Source organism: Chroicocephalus ridibundus, chromosome 3 (genome assembly GCF_963924245.1).
Source record: "Chroicocephalus ridibundus chromosome 3, bChrRid1.1, whole genome shotgun sequence".
In the NCBI taxonomy this organism is placed as follows: domain Eukaryota; kingdom Metazoa; phylum Chordata; class Aves; order Charadriiformes; family Laridae; genus Chroicocephalus; species Chroicocephalus ridibundus.
The window spans coordinates 4,432,460-4,453,123 of record NC_086286.1 but is presented as its reverse complement, the minus strand read 5'-3'; the positions used below and the strand labels follow the sequence as shown (position 1 = coordinate 4,453,123).

Below are 20,664 nucleotides of genomic sequence, written 5' to 3'. Positions count from 1 at the left end.
GGGGGGAAAGCTGCATCTCTTTTTGTGGTGGCTGTTTTCAAAGGGAAAATTAAATTTTTTCCCAAACTGTCAGCAGGGCTTATAAAAAATGGGTAGTGATAAAAGCTAATGTGTTCTGCCAAGAAGTTCTCAGTTGAATGCAATCTGGGATGAATGCTATATAGAAAAACAATCCCAGGAAAGCATCTGCAGCAGGGTATTGGCTGGGTATTGGAGAGGAGCATTTCAGATTTAAGAATAGTGTCGCTGAAGTTTTTTTTTTTCTCTTTTATTTTTGTCACCGCAGTTTTTCCTGAAACACTGTAACTGTGGCTTATGTTAGGTGTTGTAAACACAGGCTTCTTGTACGCATCTGCACTTTAACTTGAGGTAAAGGTGATTTCAGGGTTACTGGGCAAGAGGGAGGCACTCCTCACCCGAGGATCTGGCAGAGTAACACAGGGGATGGTGGGGTGGGCCAGGAATTGTGCGCTTCCCGGCATGTGCTCCCCCAGGATGAGGGCTGGGATCCCTCGAGTCGGGAGAGCTCTCCAGTGACACACAGGTGGGCAGGAGTTCAGCTGAAGAGCCGACAGCTACGGGGGTCCTCGGAGCTGGTCACTGACTTGGTTAGTAATGTTTATTCACCAAAAGCTTCTGTTAATAATCCCGCAACTGTACCCGACGAGACCTCAGGAAGAGGAGGGAGCGCTGCACCCCTTTCATCACCATTTCTTATGAGGGTCTCTTCCCTATTAAGCCCAGGGACTCTGGAATCATTCCCGCTACTTTTTTTGAGATGTACTTGTCTAACGGTGTGCCTTGGAACACATATAACTGTGGGAGGGTTCCAGATGACTTTCAGTGGGAGTGCATCGGGCCTGTTAATAACCGGAGCTCTGACTCTCTCTTGATTAGTTCTTTATATGCAGATCATACTATTAAAAAACTGAGGGGGAAGAGGAAAGATAATGATTTTGTAGCTGTTTTTCAGTTAGCTTCCACGCTGTCAGGTTAGACAGCAATGAAAATACAAACTGCCTTCATTTGTCCCATCTGTTCTCATCCGGCCTGTCACTGTATCCCACGTGAGATACTACGCACTGCAAGTGCTTAGTTCTCAAGACAAAGGAATAAATGTTCTGGAGTGCTGCTCACCTGATGTTACACGCGGCCACTGAAATATTGATCACATGCTTCACCACAGAGACAGCGAATCAAGGAGGAATTTTCAGTTGGAAGTTATTTCATGTCGTCAGTGTCTGGGAGGCAGATCTTCTGATGGTGCTGGCTCTCGGCTACAACTTATTGCAGTAGCTCTTAGAAATGCAGATAGAAGGGAAACCCTGTAATGGAAAGCAACGTTGTCTTTGAGGCAGGGAGAAGCATCAGGCCAATCCTGGGCCTGATGGAGAAACATCTGGGTTTCAAAGCTGTTTGTTGAGTTCAGTGCTGCTTACTGTAAGGAAGGGTAATCTGCACAAAGAACGGCTAAGAGCAGGAAAGCAACTCTTCCAAAGCAACGTAAGGCTGCTGAAATCCCCGAGGTCAAGCAGGGGGAATTCCCGTACACGAAATCAATTGGTTCAGTCGGAATAAGCCTTGTTCCTATTCCCTTGCTTGGCCTTGCTCAGTTGTGGTTAAGTGAGGAGAGTGGATGATAATCATCTGATAATCTTGCTGTTGACCGGCTGTGGAACAGGTGGGTGCCCCGGCTTGTCCTCTTGCCAGTGCCAGCTCCAGGGATGGGTCCAGCATTTGGAGGGAAGTCACAATCTAAACGAGGTGCAGTAGGATGGCTGTTCCACTGCTGAGTGTGTCAGGAGAGAACCTGGAATAGGCAGTGTGTTTGCTCATCTTGCCTATGTTCCTGACTCAGACTGCCCAATTACCCGCCACGACAGAGAGTAACTTTTCTCAGTAATTAGCTAAATAAATTAGGAAAGACTTCCCAGTTATAGGATGCGATTTTTGGTTCAGACCAAAAAGTTAACTAGGTCAACTTACAGCAGAGTCTTTGGTTTGATACGGGAGACCCGACGTGGGAGAGGCTAATGTTCCAAGCTGTTGCTCTGTATCTACCAGTGTCACCACAGCTTATCCCAGCTATTCTGGGTTCTTTTGCTCCCAGAATTCTTGGATTTTGTGTTGTGCCACAACCAAGCCAAATTTAAAACTGTGTGTGTGGAAACCAGCCATCTCTTCCACAACAGTTAGTAGGAGACTGCTATTGAAGCCACCGTGCTTAATTACTCTCGTAGATGCACGTTACTAAAGTTTTCCTGTTCATGTTAATATATATTTTTTTTCATCAGACCTTACTCCCTATAACAATAGCAAAACCAGAGCTCCAGGCTGAATATGTTACTTCTAAGCTACAGGTTGCTACTGCATACTGGTATCTGTCACCTCGGTGTTTCGCGCTCTGACTACACTTTAGGTTAACGCATTGATTAATCCAGACGTTAGGTAAAAGATAGATTTTATTTTAGATTGAATATTCATTTTTAAACGGAATATGCTACTTATTTTCCAAAGTCCATGACACATTGGCTTTCTTAGAGATTTATCCAGAACACCTGAAAAAGTACTGAACTGTAGTCAGCCAAGACACTCTTTCCGTATTACAACTTTATTATTTGTCACTTCCTAACTTTCTACAGCCACTTAACTCCACTCAAAGTATTTCAAGGTCTATTGCTCATTCCTAACTTTTCCATTAACCTCTTCCCATCGCCCCTAATAAATTACTACTCGGGTTCCTACAGATAAGGTATTTTCATGTCTTCTCTAATGATTTCAGGTGTGCAGTTGCCCTGTAGGATGTGCTCCGTTTTGTCTCCATCATGTCTGTAACACAGTAACCTGGTCTTGCATTAGAAAAAGCTGCGTTAAATTTTCTAGGTAATACCTAAAGTAGCCACAGTGGCCATATTTTTTTTTCCACATGGGAGAAATAAAGTTATCTGGACAAATGTATTAATTTCACATGAGGTCCTGTGTGTTTTTCCCTATGAAGAAGTAACAGTTCTGACTAGGGAGACCCTCCAAAGTTTGTATCAGTTAATTGGTGTCATTACACCGATCTCTGGGGGTATTAGATTCAGCCCCCGCTTTCACATTTTAAAAAAACTACCCCGCCTGAGTCACTGACCAGTACCAACGTAGGCTATGCCAGTTTTACTTTACTCAGAGCGTAAGACAAAACGCAATCCATCACAGCGGTCGGGAATAAAGCACACACAAACACCAGCGCTTTTTCCTTCAGCTTCGCCACCATGTAACGCGCCTTGGGTGCAGGGGACGTTAAAGCATCTACCATAGCATCGACAACTTCACTGCCGTTGGCGCTTCCTTCGCTGAGAATGCGGTTGAAAAAGTTTGCCCGCTCTTGAACGTACTCCTTATTGTAAACTGCCTTTTCCTCTTCACTGAGTTCATTCCAAATCTCTTCGGCACTGACTGGCGGCTGGATTTTTGTAGAGCGTGCATAATTTCCTGGCTGAATAATACAGACCTAAAAGCAAGGTGTAAAACTTTATCAAGATGCAATCAGTCATTCTCAGTTTGATTAAATACTATAGTCAGTTAAACGGATCAAAAGCTTTCTGTAGACAGATTTCTTACAGAAAATGCTGCTTTGTTGAAATTTTAACCTTGAAAACTTGACTGAAATCAAATATATTCCCGTGAAACGTTTAAGATTGCAGAGGTGCTTTATTCTGACTTCCTCATTTCGCTCTGATGTTAATGTTCTTGTTTTGACTACTCAGCATACCTTCACAGGATGCAATAGCGCATCTTTGATTTTTATAGAATGCTTAATGGTATAAATGTTTTGACAATACTGAGACAAAGCATTTCAGTATGACTTTGATGTCTCCAAAGTGGAATACTTTGGCTTTTTCACTTAGTGGCGAATGTTGCAATTGGTAATTTTTTTGCCCCAGTTTGGGACAAAAGGAGATGTCAAAGAAAATTAGAAGGTCCTGGGGAAAGAACGGCTGTTTTCCCCAAGTAAGTGTAATTAAAAGGAAAATAGGTGTTGTCAGCCATGTATAGAGGGTACCAAAGGTCCTAGTCTAGCTCTCACTGGTCATTAGCAAATTTCCATAGATCTCTGTGCATGTAGATTTAAACTGAAAGCACACAAATCCTTTGCTGTTCCGCCTGTTTTCTTTGCATGTGGCGTCGCTACTGTTCTGCTAACTCCTGAGGCTTCTGGGGAATTTCAGAGCAGGCTTGAGCACTCACAGTGCGCACGCTTTTCCTCAGTTAGCAGTGGGCACGTTCCAACTATTTGTAGATACGCAACATTAAAAACTCCATGGCATTTAACTGACTTGATTTCTAAAGACTACAACACAAGGTGAGGAAAAACAGTGCTGAGCTGTGTAAAAGACTTGGGGATCTGACAGGTGTTCTCTGGAAAGTCTGCGGGAATATAGAAGCACTGAATGGTTAGAGTTGGAAGGGACCTTAAAGATCACTCAGTTCTAACCCCCTGCCCTGGGCAGGGACACCTCCCATAGACCAGGTTGCTCCAAGCCCCGTCCAGCCTGGCCTTGAACCCCTCCAGGGATGGGGCAGCCACAGCTTCTCTGGGCAACCTGGGCCAGGGGCTCACCACCCTCACAGCAAAGAATTTCTTCCTGATATCTCATCTAAATCTCCCCTCTTTCAGTTTAAAACTGTAACCCCTCATCCTATCACTGCACTCCCTGATAAAGAATCCCTCCTCATCTTTCCTTTAGCCCTTTAAGTACTGGAAGGGGCTCTAAGGTCCCCCTGGAGCCTTCTCTTCTCCAGGCTGAACAACCTCAACTCTTTCAGCCTGTCTTGATAGCAGAGGTGCTCCAGCCCTCTAAGCATCTTCATGGCCTCTTCTGGACTTGCTCCAACAGGTCCATGTCCTTCTTGTGCTGGGGGCTCCAAAGCTGGACGCAGTGGGGTACCCAGGTGGGGTCTCACAAGGACGGAGTAGTGGGGCAGAATCGCCTTAACGTCTCCAATCTGCCAACCAGCCCACCCACCAGAGGCCACCACCTGTGTGTCAGTGCCGGCATGGCACAGCAATCGTCACACCACACGCCGGAGGGGCTGAGGAGCCGGCGCTGTATGTGGGGAGCAGGAAGGGATGCGGGTAAGCTCCTGCAGAGAGACAGCACCCATAGCTGGGGGCATCTCATGCTGCTTCAGGCACGTTTGTCACAGGGCATCCTTGGGAGCCCTCCTTTTGGGTGCTATTTTCAGAATTGTTTAGTGTTAGCCAAACTAATGCCACTAGTCAACTTCCCTCATCTATTTTAAACTAAAGGGTTTTGAAAACTTCATGTTTTGGAGTTTTTTGGAGTTGTCTAGGAGAGAAGGAGATTATACTTTTTTTCCCCCTTTTCTTGATTTTCTGTAGCCTTCCTCATGGCAGACACATACCCCGTCTCCTGTAGGCAACCAGCTTGCCTGGCCAGAGTTCAGTGCGACAGAGCCGTAGCTCCATCTGTTCCTTGCCACCTCTGGGCGACTTTCTCCTGAAGGAGCAAAGGGAACGGCAGAGGAGGGGAGGGGAGCACAGGGAAGAGGGACCGTGTATTCTGCAGGCTCTCTGCAGGATAGGTTCTGAGGCACATGCCAGACAGTGCCTTGCACACAGTGAGAAACAGAAAAATAACTCTCATGGATACTCTGGGAATGTTTGTCAGCCTGGCTCACTGTATTGTGCGCTGGGGCTATTCCGGGGGTGGGGGAACAGTAAAAATCCTAAAACGACCAGAGTAGCTAACCTGTTAAACTAAGCTCTTCCATGCATTTGTGATTATCCTCAGCTAATCGGTTCAAATCCTCATCATGCTGTGTGGTATTAGGATGTGTAAAATCACTTGCATTTTATAGCATTTTATATTTATCCGAGAGGAGCAGTTAATAGATGCATAGCTGTAATTTCTTCCAACACAAAGCTTAGGAACAATGCTGTAAATCTGTGTACGTAAAGAGTACACTGATGTAAATCCTTTAGGGAAGACTTTTAGTGCTTGAGAAGAGTGTTTCAGCAGTGGAGTGACTCCAAGGAAAAGGCCTAGTGAAGCTACTTAGTGATCTAAGCTTCAGGTTTGAATATCAGTGTTGCTTAGACAGGGCACTAAGAGCACTCTTAGAGCCTCTTAGGTTAAGAGAATAAAAATATAATTACTCTGCACAATACTGCCTCTTGCACTCAAGCTGTTCCCGCAAAAAGGAAGGAGCTTTTAAGCACTGATGTTGTGTGACACGAGAGAGAGAAAGAACCCCTCGGGTAGGTGACAAGCCTCCCTTCTCGCTGCAGAGTGCTCACATCTGGGCTCTTTGCTTCCAGAGAAAAGTTTCCATTACCTGACTCGCGAAGTTTCTCCAGCGTAGAGGATGTGGAGAAAGGGTGGGAGTTGCCGCGTTGGCACAAAGAGAAGATGGGCTATCCCACAGCTTCTCAGAACTGCAAACATCACCCAGGTCTGCTCTTCTCCGTGATTTCCAGCTGACTGATTAGCCATAGACAAACCACCCCTTTCCAAGGGGAAGCTGCACCCACGGATTCAGCTCTGATCTTCATCTTTGTCATTCAGATGCATGGAGCTTACTTTGTACGAGATTATATATTGTTTTCCATACGCTTGTTCTTGTTCCCTTGGCCAAAATTTCCACTCTCACGCCATTGTCTGTCACATTGTGCAAGTCGCTTGCTTTTTTTCCCCCAAAAAAAGATGCATTTCAGCTCTGTAGGAAGTTTCAGGAGTGAAACTTCTCTCTTTCTCATATGAAAATCAACATTAGAAATAGCAGGGAGTTTCACACAACAGCTACTTGTTACGTCACTTACCCGGACACCAAACTTCTTCATTTCCAGTCTTAGAGCATCACAAAATCTTTCAACAGCTGCCTTGGTCATAGAATAAATGCCATTTCCCAGAGAAAAATAGGCAATAATGCTGGACATGAAAACAATACGTCCTGGAAAGAAAATAGTGCAAATAACATAACCTCACTCCCAGTCTTTAACATAGAATTGATTTACTCGAGTCTTCTGAACCGCTAATAATGTGGCATTTGGCATGATGCTGTTTTACTACAGAGTACGCCAAAGCTGGGCTGTGTAAGTGTGCAGTCCCAGCACAGTCAGCTCTGTTAAGCAGAGAACTTCACGCAAAAATCTTCCTTCCATCTAGCGGAAGGACAGACGCTGGACTAGACAAAGCATAACACATTCCCAACGTGCTGCCTGTTCCTCCTGAGTCTGAGACAGGATGAAAGAGATGGAAACAATGCGGTCCCCTAAAAATTTTAGACTGAAAAATAGTAATAAAAGACTACGTTAGTAATAGGAGAAGGACTGCAGAGGAGAGGAGCAGATTGTTTCCCTGCAGTGGATATATGACTACTAATACCATTTTTTCTGTGCTAATGATGTCTCTGCACTGAGACCTGGCTTACAGCTGTGCATATAAAGTCAAAATTGGACTGTACGGTGATAAGCTTCACCAGAGAAAGGTGACTTGACAAAATGTGTGCAGCCTTACACTGCCTTGCTGTGATTTCCCTGATCTGTGCTGCTTTTTTTCCCCTTCATAACTCTTGCCAAGTGCAGGCATGCATTAAATAGCAGATATTTCTGATTTGAGGCGTTGCGCTGTGGTTCATTTCCACTGTTTACTTGTAAACTTCTATCACATAGTCATACCATAGAGTAAGAAATGTGTGAATGTGGATATATAAATACCAGAGGTGAGAGAGAAGATGGCCTCGTTGCTAACAATACAGAGAACATAGTTGCATTCCTGTTGCTGTCACAGATGCAGAGAACGTCTGGGCCCCCATCTGACCAAATGCTATAGGCTTGTGGGATATCAAAATGGTATCATGGGAATGCAGTGAAATCTGTCATTCTGAATTAGGTTCCCTGCCTTCCTACACAGCGTCTGGAATCAATCTTACATACGACAACAGAACAACTACCAGCTTGCTGATCAAGACGCTACATCAGCTGGCCCAGCCGTCTGGAAAAGATATGAGGAAACGTTGCTCCTCTCAGAGTAGGATGCTGAATTCTAGGCTGGAGGATGATAACTCCCTTTGCAAGTATTAATAATCTTGAAGTTTTTCTTGGAAAAGGTGCTCATCCTCAAATGGCTGTCAGCCCGTTGCTTCAGAGCACAGCTACTGGGTGGTAGGATGACCTCCGCCTCCTTTATCCAGTAGCGAAGTGATTTGGGGCACAAACCCAGGATGTGGGACACGTCATTTAACTCCTCTCTTTGCCTAAGGCAACTGAAACCCAGCCTTCCCAGGAGGATGCTCCGACATCCATAATTCAAGCTTTTCATTTGGAGAGGTTGCTTGCTGCCCGCAAAACCATGAGCTATAAGATGTCCTGGCTGTTCCTGCAAGGAAGGAGACAGGAAGCCTAAGATTCTTCCTAAAAGTGCCCTGGCCTCCTCTCCTACATAGATGGGACTTGAAAATGGAGTGCGGGCAGTTAATAAAGGCAGCATTGACAGCCATGAGTGTGATGCAGAGCGGTCTTTTGAGATAAGGTACTATGTACGTGCAACCAGCCAGACCCAAATCTTCTAAAAGTTTGCGCATGTGCTTAATATCACACACACGATTAGTCTCTTTCGCTTCAAAGTAACCCCTTGCAATTCATGAAGTCAGACAAATGCCTCCGGTGGAGCAGCATCACAGAGTTTTAGCAATAAGTAGGACATCACAGAAAAAAAGCGATGTCTCCCTGTGTAATGGCCACATAACACGCTCACTGGGTATATGCAATAGCACATTCTTTTACACAAACACATCCAGCTTGCCGTATTTTAAAGTTTCTTTTCTTCTTGCATCAGAATATCATCAACCAAAGGCAACCAAGCAGAAAGCAGCGGAGTAGCCAAAAAGGGGATGCTTTTATCTTACCAACATTTTGTGGAACGGTGGCATCTGGGGCTTCTGGATGAAACCTAGCCCTTACTGTGCTTGATGCTGTATACACACAGAACAAATCCTCACCGTAAAGAGCTTACAACTTAAATAGACAAGCTAAGCAAAAGGGGCAGAAAGGAAAAGGGTGTCTTTCTTTCCCAAATAGAGATGGGGACAGGTAGGGAACAAACTGCAAAGCAGTTGAGACACGCTGCCATGCTGTAGAGGGCTGTTTGAACCATTCCTTCTCAGAAGAAAGGATAAAGCCCACGCGTACGGAGGTCCATGCAAATGCGTTTATCCCCCTGGATACCCATGCATCTCTGTACGGCACTCGTTCACATACTTGAAATTTACTGCCCAAGGTCACAAGAGGATCTTGCTAGGCCTGGAACTGGAAGGCGGGAGTCTCTAGTTCACCTCTGCAGGGTCATCCTTCCTCCTAATCCTTCCATCCTAATTGCCAAACAGTAAAATAGTAAAGCCTAAATAATAAAGTTAAGCAGGACTTTATTGGATCTTTGTGTTTTCTGATTGTCAGTGCTTACAAAGTCTTGCCTGGGCTTAATGATCTACCGTTAGCATTTTTCCTCTCTGTTTTGAGTGAAACACTGAGAGAGTTCATTATTTGTAAATACTTTCTTCTATGTATTGTAATAACAGAATCTTTAAAGGTATTTTTCCCCCTACGACTTTACCCTCTTTTCAGGATCAAGTTGCTCTTTCAGGCCACACAGAAGGAGGCTGTCATTTCAGTTCAATGAGAGACAATTAAGGCTTCTTTTATAGATGCTACATTACCCTGATTATAGTAAGCTAATTATTCTACAACTCTAAATAACAGTGGATTAGCATTACCCTTGTATTTCCTTAGAAGAGGAAGAAATGCCAGGGTTGTCCTGATGCTCCCAAGAAGATTCACATCTGCAAATTTTTCGTATTTCTCCATAGACAGCCACCCTGTCTCGCCAAATGTTGATATTCCTGCATTGTTGACGAGCCCCCAGAAACCTACGGGAGAGAAATGTCTCAACAAGCATCTGACACTGCAAAACAACCACCATTAGGCAACAAAACAACACTAGTGATTTGAATCCTTGGAAACAACTTCTTAGTTCTGTTATCTTTTTGTCTTTTCTACTTACAAGTGCAGGCATGCTTTGTCTAATGAAGGAATGTAATTGTGGTCATTGTCTGGACTATATAAGTCTCAGTGCTATTTAATAATAACTCACTTTATAGTTGTCTTAAGTTATTTATGAATAACGTGATCTGGGAGACTATATCTTACTGCCAATGTGGTGTACCATGATATTTTAATTACTTTAATCCCACCGTGTGCTATGAGGAGCTTTGTGAAAATTATATTAAGCAGTCTAAAGGCTAAGGGGTAATATTTTCAAAGTGTCTGACTAATTTAGGAGCCTAAGGCTTGGCTCCTTTTCCAGGATTTGAGCTTTGATGCCTTCTGAAATCAGCCAGAATCAGGTACATGGGTGCAGCAAACTTGGGTAAAGTAACCAAGTAAGGTCAGTGGCTACAGTATTTTTTTTTCATTTTGTACTCTTGGACGACTCTATTCCCCACATAACAATGGGTTCTGGTGCTAAGGAGCCCAGCCCCTCGAAATGCAGTGGGATTCCAGTGTTTACAAGCGGAAATTTATCGGCAGCAAAGCTTGTTCTGACACAATTCTCTGCCGGAAAGTGCAAGCCCTTTAGCCCAAAGCCAGAGAAGGCTTCGTGCGAGCACGCTGCGGTGCTAATAACCGCGACTGGTGGAAGTGCTTTTTCATTGATGTGTGCAGTGCCCGCAGCTTGGAGCTGACGTGCTGACTTGTTCTTACCTTCATAGCACCTCTCTGTAGCTGTACAGTAAAGCACTGAGTGACACAGTGCTCTTGAAAACGTTTCTGTTTCTGTCCTCAAATCCTGACTGAGATATGACTAGGGTGACCAGCAGGGTAACTAAGAAGTGCACAGGGTAGCCTGACTTGCACTGAAATACCTAAGTTTGCAGCCTGTCTCTGCCCTCCTTGACAATTTTGCTTATGCTTTTTTCCCCCCCCCAAGAATTCTTGTATGTGTCTGAGGCAAATGATGGTTTTCTGCAGCATCTCCAAGCCTAGGTTTCCGGTGAGGCAGAGTGGGTCACCGTGCCTTTCTCCCTTCCTCTGGCCACAGGGTCTGGGGCATGGCTGCGATGCCAACCCAGCTGCAGCCTCCGGTACCCACGGTGGGAAAGATCTTCTCAGGGGACCTTTGGTCACCCTAGTGAAGGTGCTGCAGAAAGCCTTGGGCTGAACTCTTTTCTTTCTGATTTCTCTGACAAAGCTATTGCGATGATTTCATGGCACCTTCGTCCTTCCAGAGCCCAAGAGCTGCGAATACAGCATTTCATTCACAATAGTAGTTAAAGCTGAAACAGACCATTTTTTAAATTAGTTTGTAAAGCAAACCTCTGTAAGCTTTCCTAACACGTATACACTACTCGTGTTCTGATAGTACAGAATGAAATTGGTGTTTAAACAGAGAAATAGACAAAGTTCTTTCGGTGAATTTGCAGAGCAAAACACTCCAAATCAGGAACTTACCACACAGAACTTAGATAACTCTGCCCTCCAAAGAGAATAAATCATCATTCAGGTCTGCCACCACAGCAATCCTTGACGCTGGACCTCTTTTATAACTTTAGATACAGGCCGACTGCTGTCCTCGTAACACAGCAGTTTCCTGGGTACTCACCTCTTTTCTACTGCCCCAAATTCTAGTGGAGGGAGGAGAGGAAATGGACCAAAAAATGGACCACTGGAATTGGGCACCCTCGACTTCCTTCTCTTCCTCCTGCCATTGCCCTGTTGTTCCAGGCCTTTCCATCGTTCTGTGGCTTTATTTATCCTTCTTAAAATGGAACTAGCCCCGTGGGACTGACCTCCTTGTAAAATGCTTCAAGAGCAATGGATTAGAGAGTCCTCTGCAAAAGCTAATTATCAATATTTTTGTACTTGCACATGATCTGATCTACAGATGGACTCAGTAGCTGCACACCCCATCTGTTTCTACTTAAGGCTGGAGGTCTCTGTACTCGGGTTTATTTTTACATAAGCTAACTGTAACACAACACAAACTGAAGCCTGGCATCGCTGTAAAAGCTGTTCCCTGATCTTCTCAGCTTTACCTTTTCTAATTAAAAAAAAAAAAAACGTCATTTTGCTTCTGCCACTGCATCCTGCACAGCAAGAACTCTTGCTCCACACACCCCCGAGTTCATTAGGGCTTCAGAAATACGGCCATTAGACTTAAGACAGTTTATTTCCTTCCTTTTTCTCTAAACTGTGAAACGCAGAATTTAGCTTGCAGGGCTTAAGTTTTATCTCCAGCTCTTTGCCAGCTTTCCCTCATGCACTTCAAAGGCTCCAGGTGGTTAGTGGTGAGGCCAGTGTCTGTACGTATAAACAGGCTGAGTTCACAGAGTATCAGCTCCTTCTTCCTGTGCAGTGGCCAAATCAAAAGTCAAGAGGAGAAAAACTGGCTTCAGTTAAACTGGAACAGCCTTTTCCAAAGAGGAGAGTAAGTAAAACATAAAAAGAGATTTTGCACAGGGTCAGCTCAAAACATTTTGCTTGCTCTCAAGCGAAACATATTGTTTCTTAGAACGTTTTGGCATTGGCGAATGGCAAATGTTCTGGTATTTTCCACAAATTTTCCTGCCACTTTGGTCAGTTGAATCAATTAGCAACATTCTACCCAAGTAACAAACAGTTCATTATCCCCTTATGCCACTTTTTCAGAAAATTTCCTACCTCCTGAGAAACAACCTGCCCAGCTATGCGCTCAGCGTCCTTGAATCTGCTTTGGTCTTCCTTTCCTGAAATGTTTGTGGTAAAAATTCATGCTGTAAATGTGCCTACCAAATATACTGTATATTTGCTTAGAAAAATGCAGCTTAGGTAACCTGAGAAATATAGTCTTTAGATGGAAATATAGCAGGAAGAGGCACAAGGAAGACTTGAACAGCAGAAGGAGAAAGACAACGCATTTCCTCAGTGCCCATGCACAGACACGTTAGGAGAAAGCAGGTGATGTTTGGTCTGGAAGGGAAAAATTACTCAGGCTGTCAAAACAAAACTCAGTCCGAGCACTCTTTGGGAAGAGGGGTCTCAGAAAATGCTACAGCAGGCAGGGAATAAATGAACTGGAAAGCAGAACTGGACGTCAAAGAGATTTTCACTGATATGTCTGCGTTGGGAAAATGGATCCTGACGACAAAGATTAAGAGCTATAGCAGGGGATCTAAAGAATCACTTTAGGAAACCAAACTTAAGATTAGCGAGGCTTTCAGAAGAACACTAGGTCTCACATAACCTCCCAGCTAATTTCTACTTCAAGACAGGCTGACCAAAAGGCACGTACCCAAAGTCCATATTTAGGCCTAAAAGATGCCTCATGTTTTTCCAGAAGCTCGGAGAAGTCCTCTTCCTCTTCAAGTCAATCAAGCTGTTGCAAAATCTATTGCAAAACCTTTTGAAAATCAGGCCGTTTCTATGTAGGTGCCTACACACAGATAATATCTGAATTCCGCCAGATTTTCTAAACTTGAACGTGTACTCTTGGCATCACTGATCTTCAGGGTTTATCATCTAAACCCGAGCCCAGGCAAAAATGACAGGCTCTCTCCTGAAACATTCCAATCCAATGGTAAAGGAAACCGGCCAAAGGAAGGAGAGTGTGATTTGCTATATTCCTATTGAAAAAATGAAGAGAGGGATCAAGCCAATCTGTGGCGATGCAAGATGTTCATGGTAACAGGCCAGCTGAGACTCCTGAGCTTCAGATACGTACCATCCTTTGCTCGGAATGTTATGCTGTGGTTGTCTTCATTGCGAGGATGAGTCTATTTGAATAGGAATCTGGGCTAAAATATGGGTGTATGGAGTACTGTGATTTGTTCCTGAGATTTTATACATTTTTTGTACATTTTATACTGAATAGTCTACTTAAAGCAGAAAGACTTTTAGATTTTTATAAGTCTACTTATCCTGGGCCCAGGAAATGCCAGAGTACAGCATTTCTCCATGACCTTCCTTGCCACCAGCAACTGCTGAGCGAAGCTTCTTGGACTCATTCTCCCCAGAACCAGGAAATTCTTGTGCTTTTCCACGCGGTGAACTGAGTCAGTGGGAGAGAGTGACGCTCACATCCAGTGGAATCCACAATTAGGGGGTTAGGTTTTTCATGGGGAGTCTAGGCAAAAAAATACAGGCTTTACAGTGTAGAACTGCAGCCTGTTCAACTTGGGCGTAGGTTTGAAGCAACTGAGATCTGCCAAAGAAAAAGATCCAGAAGCCCTCGAGCCCTCTGAGCCTCTGTTCATTGACAGCTTCTTGTCTGGAGAGCCCTGCGTTCTAGATTGTAACTCTCTTGCTTTGTCCATATATCAGGTTTGGAACATGAGTACGTGACGCTGGCCGGGATCGATGGGGTTTATGGAAAAACAAGCAGAAATGAGAGCATTCTGCAAGTTTCAAAGCAGGAAAATAGCGTATAGAGGCATAACAAACGTGAGAAAACATGTATTTTCATCAACTACACAAAAAGATTTAAGATAAAGGACAAAATTTTGGCTTATCAGTCAGATTAAGATGACTTGGAAGAGAGCATATCTGCCAACGTCTGACATTCAAAAAGTCATACCTGTCTGAGATGCACAGCCCACGGAAAGGATGATACTGTAATCGTAAAGAATAAATATTTAATCTTTACCAGGATTTACTCCGAGCTATTCAACCACAGCATGCAGAAAGCAAGCATTGTTTACCTGCTTCCTCTCTGTTTTGGTACACCTTCTGAGGTTTTAGTTTGGAATCCATAGCCCTTGTGCACTTACCATTAAACCTGGAGATGGCTGAAGCGGTTTCTTTGTGACTATTTGTGGAGCGAGAGGAGAATGTTTCAGTGATCTGAATTTAGAAGTGCAGCATGCCGATGTGATGTACGTTACACCTTTGGTACCGGAGTCAAACTGATTATAGTAAAAATGGCATAAAGTGCAGGGAGGGAACAATCCCTAAGCAAATGCCTTGCGATTGCCAGAGACGGATGCCTCGTCTCAGGTTCTCCAGAGAGCTGCTGAACAGAATGATCCTGTTCCGAGGGAGTGCGAGGGAGAGACAGGCAGAGGCAGAACTGTCCATCACACTTACAAGCTAAAATCGACATCCAGAACACTGCCTGCTTTAAAGGTGGATGTTTTCACAGCTTTTAAGTAAGATAATCTATGATCTAGTATAACCCTTCAGCACAATCCACTGGATTCCTGCATCGCTTTGAATTGTTTCTGCAAAAACCAACAACAGATTATTATTTTTTTGTCTGTCCGATGCTTTTTTAAAACAGTCTGCTGGATTCACCACCTGCTCTTTGTTCTCCTTATTACAAATATCCAACATGTACTTGATTTTCTGCGTGGTTAGTCCTCTGCTGTAGGCCCTGGATGCTGCTGTCTGTGATCCACCAGGGAAAATGTCCTAAGATTTCACTACGGAGCATTCCTTAACTGGTGGGACACTGAGGCCCACGCTTCGCTGCCCACCCTTTGGGTAGCAGATAAAATGTTCTGTGCAGTCACATACTCTTCTAATCCTCTAGGTGCTTTCAGAACATAAATGCAATTACAGATGGTTCAGAATCCTCTTTCCTAACGAAAAAGAATTTCATTGAAGCCAATCGTTGATCCAAATGTAAGAAAATTACAATTCCTGTCTTTGACAAATAAATTGCTTAATACGAGAGATAACCTTCAGTTGAACTCCTAATTGAAACTGTTTTTATAAAGGTAAAATACCAAAGAAAATACCACGTCTGTTTTCAGAGGTGCCAAGAAGGAACACTCCTGCTGAAGTCTTTTGCTTAAAGACTCCACATAAGTAGAGTATCCTCCCAGTTTTGTTACATTTGAGATAAAAATATTTTTGCCCCTTTATTTTATAAATTATGAAGAAGGCTCGTGGCATTCACTCCGTTCATATCAGGCATTAAAATAGGTCCTTTGCTCCTTTTTATTTAATAAACTTAGGAGGAAGATTACTTGATAATTGGGAGTTTTCCCAAATGGCGTATGTGCTATCTGGACCTATAAAATTACATTTTCTTTTCTGCCTTTGCAGCGTACCCTCAAAATGCTGCAGCAGAAGAGCCGGCCGACAGAGGAAAAAGGTTTCCTCAAAGGTGTGCTGTGCCTGTGCGTGCCCAGCCCTGCGTTAGGGGTGGAAGAGCCTCACTGACAACCCAGGACACCCCCTGTCCGTGCGCACGTGTGTTCACGCTGCGTTTCAACACCAGCTGGGCCCAAAGTGTCATTCCTGGCCCCTCCAGGAATCCCCGAAATCTCTAAGCGTGACTTGCCTTGATCTGAAGGTCCCTAAGCCTGAAGGTCCCAAGTTAGTGCTAAACTGCAGACTCGAAAGTCTACATGACAGCATGAACATGACCATTGCTTAAGCTGCCAGAATTACAGGATAAATTATCCGTAACCCAGAGTTTCAGATGACCCAGTCCTACGAGCCTGTAAGGGCTTTTGCGAGTCATCGGCGTTGTCTCTGCAGCTTGGGAAAGAGCCTGAGAGGGGGAGGCGCTGCCTCTTGGTGAGATAAGGTCAAGATCAACCATAAATACACGTACTTAATGAGCAGCACCTAGGCTTTTTCTTTCTTCACTTCTCGTGCTGATGAGCCAGGCAGGCAGAGGCCTTGCATTTCATCATCGTCCCGCGTGCTTTATTCTCCGTTCATATTCCCTGTGTGAGCAGGAACCGTTTGTCTGTAATTCTGAGGGAACCTTACTTCTGAGCCTGAGCAAGCTCTGATCCAGGGGTGTCCCCCGGTATAACTGACAGATTTCCTTTTAAGTGATCCTTCCAGGGACTAGCGTGACAGACCCTGAGTAGTCCCGAGGAGCAGGTGGTTCGGTGTGGCGTGGCAGCCGCTCTCTCTGCATTTTCTGTATTTATTCCCACTTCCACAAGCCATGCCCAGAAGTGCATCACCTTCCCACCGCCTCCAGTGCGCGCACACTCATTCTTCTCCGCTTTCCCCGCAGTTTCCTCCTGTCCGACACCTGGGGAGGGATCCCGGGACCCCCCCGCACTCGGGGGTTTCCCCTTCTGGTGGCAGAGAGGTGACAGTCACCCGTGGGCGCCCTGGAGAGCGCACCCACTTTCCACCCTCGGCGTCTTTGCCTAGGCCCCGCTTTGTGTGCTGCCGGGCCAAATAAAATTATCATTGTTATCCCTGATGGCAGTAATTGCCATTCGCACCATCGGTGGCGCCGTGACAGTCCAGCTGTCCCTTGCCGGCAGCCCTTCCCAGCCACTTTTTGGGGGCGCCGGTCCTGCCGCTGCCCGCCGGGCTCGCCCCGCCGCCCCTGTCCGTCCCCCCGCTTCCCCCGGGGTGGTCGCAGGGGTGGCCTCACCTCTCTCGGGCAGGTGGCTGAGCACCAGCTCCTTGGCGGCCATCACGTCGCGGGCGCGGGTGACATCCAGCCGCAGGACGCGCAGGCGGCCGGCGCCGGCCGCCGCCTCCCGCTGCAGCCGCCGCGCCCCGTCGCCGCCGGGGCAGAGGCAGCCGGCGAAGACGGTGAAGCCCAGGCGGTGGAGGCGGAGCGCCAGCAGGTGCCCGAAGCCGCTGTCGCAGCCGGTGATGAGCACGGCCCGCCCGGCCGGCTCCAGCCCCGCCGCCCCGCGCCGCCGCAGCCGGGGCAGCAGCAGCAGGAGGAGGAGGAGGAGGAGGAGGAGAGGGGCCGCAGCCCACATGCTGCCCGCCCCGCCGCCGCGCCGTCTGGGAGAGAGAAAGGGAGGGATGAAGGCCGCGGGGAGCTCCCTGCCCGCCCGCCATCCCCTCCCCCGGGCAGGCGCCGCCCTCGCCCCGCCGCTCCCCGGGTCCTCCCAGCGGCGGGGGACCGGCAGCCTGGTGGTGCCCGGGGGTCGTGGGGGTCTCTCCCCACCGGGGATGGCGCGGGGGGGCTGTCAGCTGGGTCTGTGCGGCCAAAAAGGGGGGGTTGGGTTGTGCCGAAATGCGGTCGCCGAAGCGGCTGTTGAACCTCTCCGCCGAGCTGGGTTCCGCACAGGCCAATGGCTACGGGCTGGCCGCAGGGCGTGAAATGAAAGCAGCACCAGTATTCGTAGATCCCTGAGACGGGGGTTTCTAATACAGCTGCATGACTATGTTATAGTTGTTATATGTTATATTACAGTATGAAATTGATGCGGGTTTTTGATGGCCCAGGTCTGTGTCTGCTGTGTCATGTCACGGGTGCCTCTAGACGCTCCATGGTAGAGGAGAACGTCTGTTTCTTATAGGCTAAAATGACAGTTACACATTGCTGAACAAAGATCCCTGAGAGCTAAGATTACAGGAGAAATTTGATTAGGCAGTGTTTTCTCTGCCCTTTCTTTCATCTGAGAAACTCTCCAAGCAGCGATTGGAAGGGATAGTATGTCATATCTGCCTCCTCTGAGTGAAATGAAATGGTTGAAAGAACCAGATGCCTTTATTAATTGTGATTTAAAGTTGGCTTGTGAAAAACACAAAGGGGCCAGAGTCATTCATTGACATACACAGAGCAGCAGAGGAAGCAGCAGGACTCACCAGGCGAAGGGATGATCCTAAATATTTGCCTAATTTGCATCACTGTAGCTCCACAGTCAGCCTTGTTCACTTTTAGGAGTTGGTCTTAAACACTGGCTGTACCTGGTTGTGGCAGAGGGGTTTCAGAACCGGTGGTGCCCTGCTGTCCATGAGTCCCCAGAAATGGCACTGGCCCTTGCAATCAGCCGCGTTTCATGTTTGCATGGGGAGCCCTTTGCTCTGAAATAGAGTGCTTTGAATGCCATTCTAAGGAGAAAGGGAACAATTAATTGTTTAAATCTCTCTTCCATGGGCCGAGGCCAAGTAAAGAGTGTCTTTACTCTTGTTGGCTGCCCGTCTGTCTAGATTTACTTTATCTTTAAGTTGTTCACTGCTCTCTCTCTTCTGCAATGCTCAGGTCTCCGGCAGGCATTGCGCAATAGCACTTGCAGCTTCAAGTGGCTTGGAAGAGGAGGTTATGCTTTGCTGCTGGAAGACAAAGTAGGAAGCAGAATGGTTAAACCCAGAAGAAGATATCCAGATACCTGTCCTCGGTTGGATTTATTTGATCATGCTCCATCACACTGGGAGATGCTGCCCTTTTTTAGCCTTCTAAAGATCACTCAGTCTTCTGCGACTATATGAGTCACAAAGCTTTGTCTTTACATTTAAAAAATATTATGCAACCCTCAAAATCATGAGAGTTGATGACAGCCTGTCCTCCAGCCAGCTTCCCTGTCTGGTTCCCTCTGGCATAAAAAGATGGGGAGGGATTCCAGATTCACCTCCTCCTTGCCTCCTACCCACCCCTCCCCCGCGTCTGCCAGTCTCCACTCTCTCAGCTTTCGCGTCCCGTTAATAACAGGAAGATCACAGACAGTGACAAAACCATTCTCCCGAAGAATAAAAGGTGACCCAACTAACCTCTGAATCTTCTGCTGTCTCGATTCCAAATAAACTTCAAAAGATATTAAAAATGTGGCACACAAACGTGGCACGCTCCCGTCTGAGAACAGGAGCAGCATGTTGTCAGAGCAACAGAATAATTTAGCCTGAAAGTTATGGGTTAGAACTGTATCCTTCACAGTTAGAAACAACTTTGTGATTACCTAGTCCAGAAAATGAGGCCGCTTAGGTCCATTGTGCAGACTATGTGCAGTAGAATTTCTCTATTTGTTGGAATGATTTTCCTCTGTGATAATACTGTTCTGTTCCTAACTCAAATACATGCATGTATTTGTAGACACACATTCATACATGTTAATATTGATATTGAATTTCTGACTCTGTTTTGTCTAGTTTCTGAAATCCCTTTTTCATCTTTAGAACTCATTTTAAATAAAAACTCTTTAAGTTTTTATCTCTATCTCAGTCTGCTTTACCTCATATGGAATTCAAGTCAGATGTTGTTTTCCTGTAGCAAGTTTAAGCAAAGGTCTGGATTTTGCAGGAGGTGAGGAGGCTGATACCGATGAAGGTCTGAACAAGTCTACACCTAGGACATGCCCAGGGATCTGCCACTCTTCCTGAGAGCCTTTCTGGGAACGGCAATAAAAGTTTTCCTCTAAGTCACCCAATAAGTTTCACAGTGTGAAATAACAAGTTGCTGCAGTTAAAAACTGAAGAACAAGCTTCCCAGAGGCATCACAATCTCTTCTTAGGTCATTAGATAAGCAGATAGTCAAAAGTGCTGCATCCTTGAGGACCACAGTGGCTGCGGTTCTTCCACACCTTGGAAAATCAGGCCATTTCCAGAAGTGCCAAAACTAAGGATTTAAGGTATTTAAGATTAGGCTCCTCTTGGAAAACAGTACTGCTCAGATCTTACTAACTCTTCAGTTACTGCTCCAAAGGAAATTAGATGGAACAAAATGACGCTATAACCTTTTTGTTGAGCAGGGGAGTGTTGCCACGTTGTCCCTACCCTCAAACCAGGGTGCATTTCCGAAGGACTGTCAGTTTGTTCTCAGGCACTGGCCGGAAAGGACCACGATAAAGGAGAGCTGGGGTGGGCTGTGCTCCTCCAGTGCCCCCCAGGACTTGCAGCTTGACTTCAGAGGAGAAAGATCTTCTTCTTACCTAGTTCCTGAGATGAGGGTCAGTGGCTGTGGGGAGCAGAG

General features: G+C 45.8%; 1 protein-coding gene across 1 annotated transcript; it reads right to left on the bottom strand.

Moving 5' to 3' along the window:
• Positions 1 to 1,973: 1,973 nt before the first annotated feature.
• On the bottom strand, positions 1,974 to 17,829 carry LOC134513999 (D-beta-hydroxybutyrate dehydrogenase, mitochondrial-like). Its single transcript, XM_063331262.1, has 4 exons — positions 17,391 to 17,829; positions 9,781 to 9,933; positions 6,830 to 6,960; positions 1,974 to 3,496 (listed from the first exon to the last, which is right to left on the bottom strand). Exons 1-4 carry the CDS (start codon positions 17,728 to 17,730, stop codon positions 3,149 to 3,151), a joined length of 972 nt encoding a protein of 323 aa, XP_063187332.1. The 5' UTR covers positions 17,731 to 17,829; the 3' UTR covers positions 1,974 to 3,148.
• Positions 17,830 to 20,664: the final 2,835 nt, after the last annotated feature.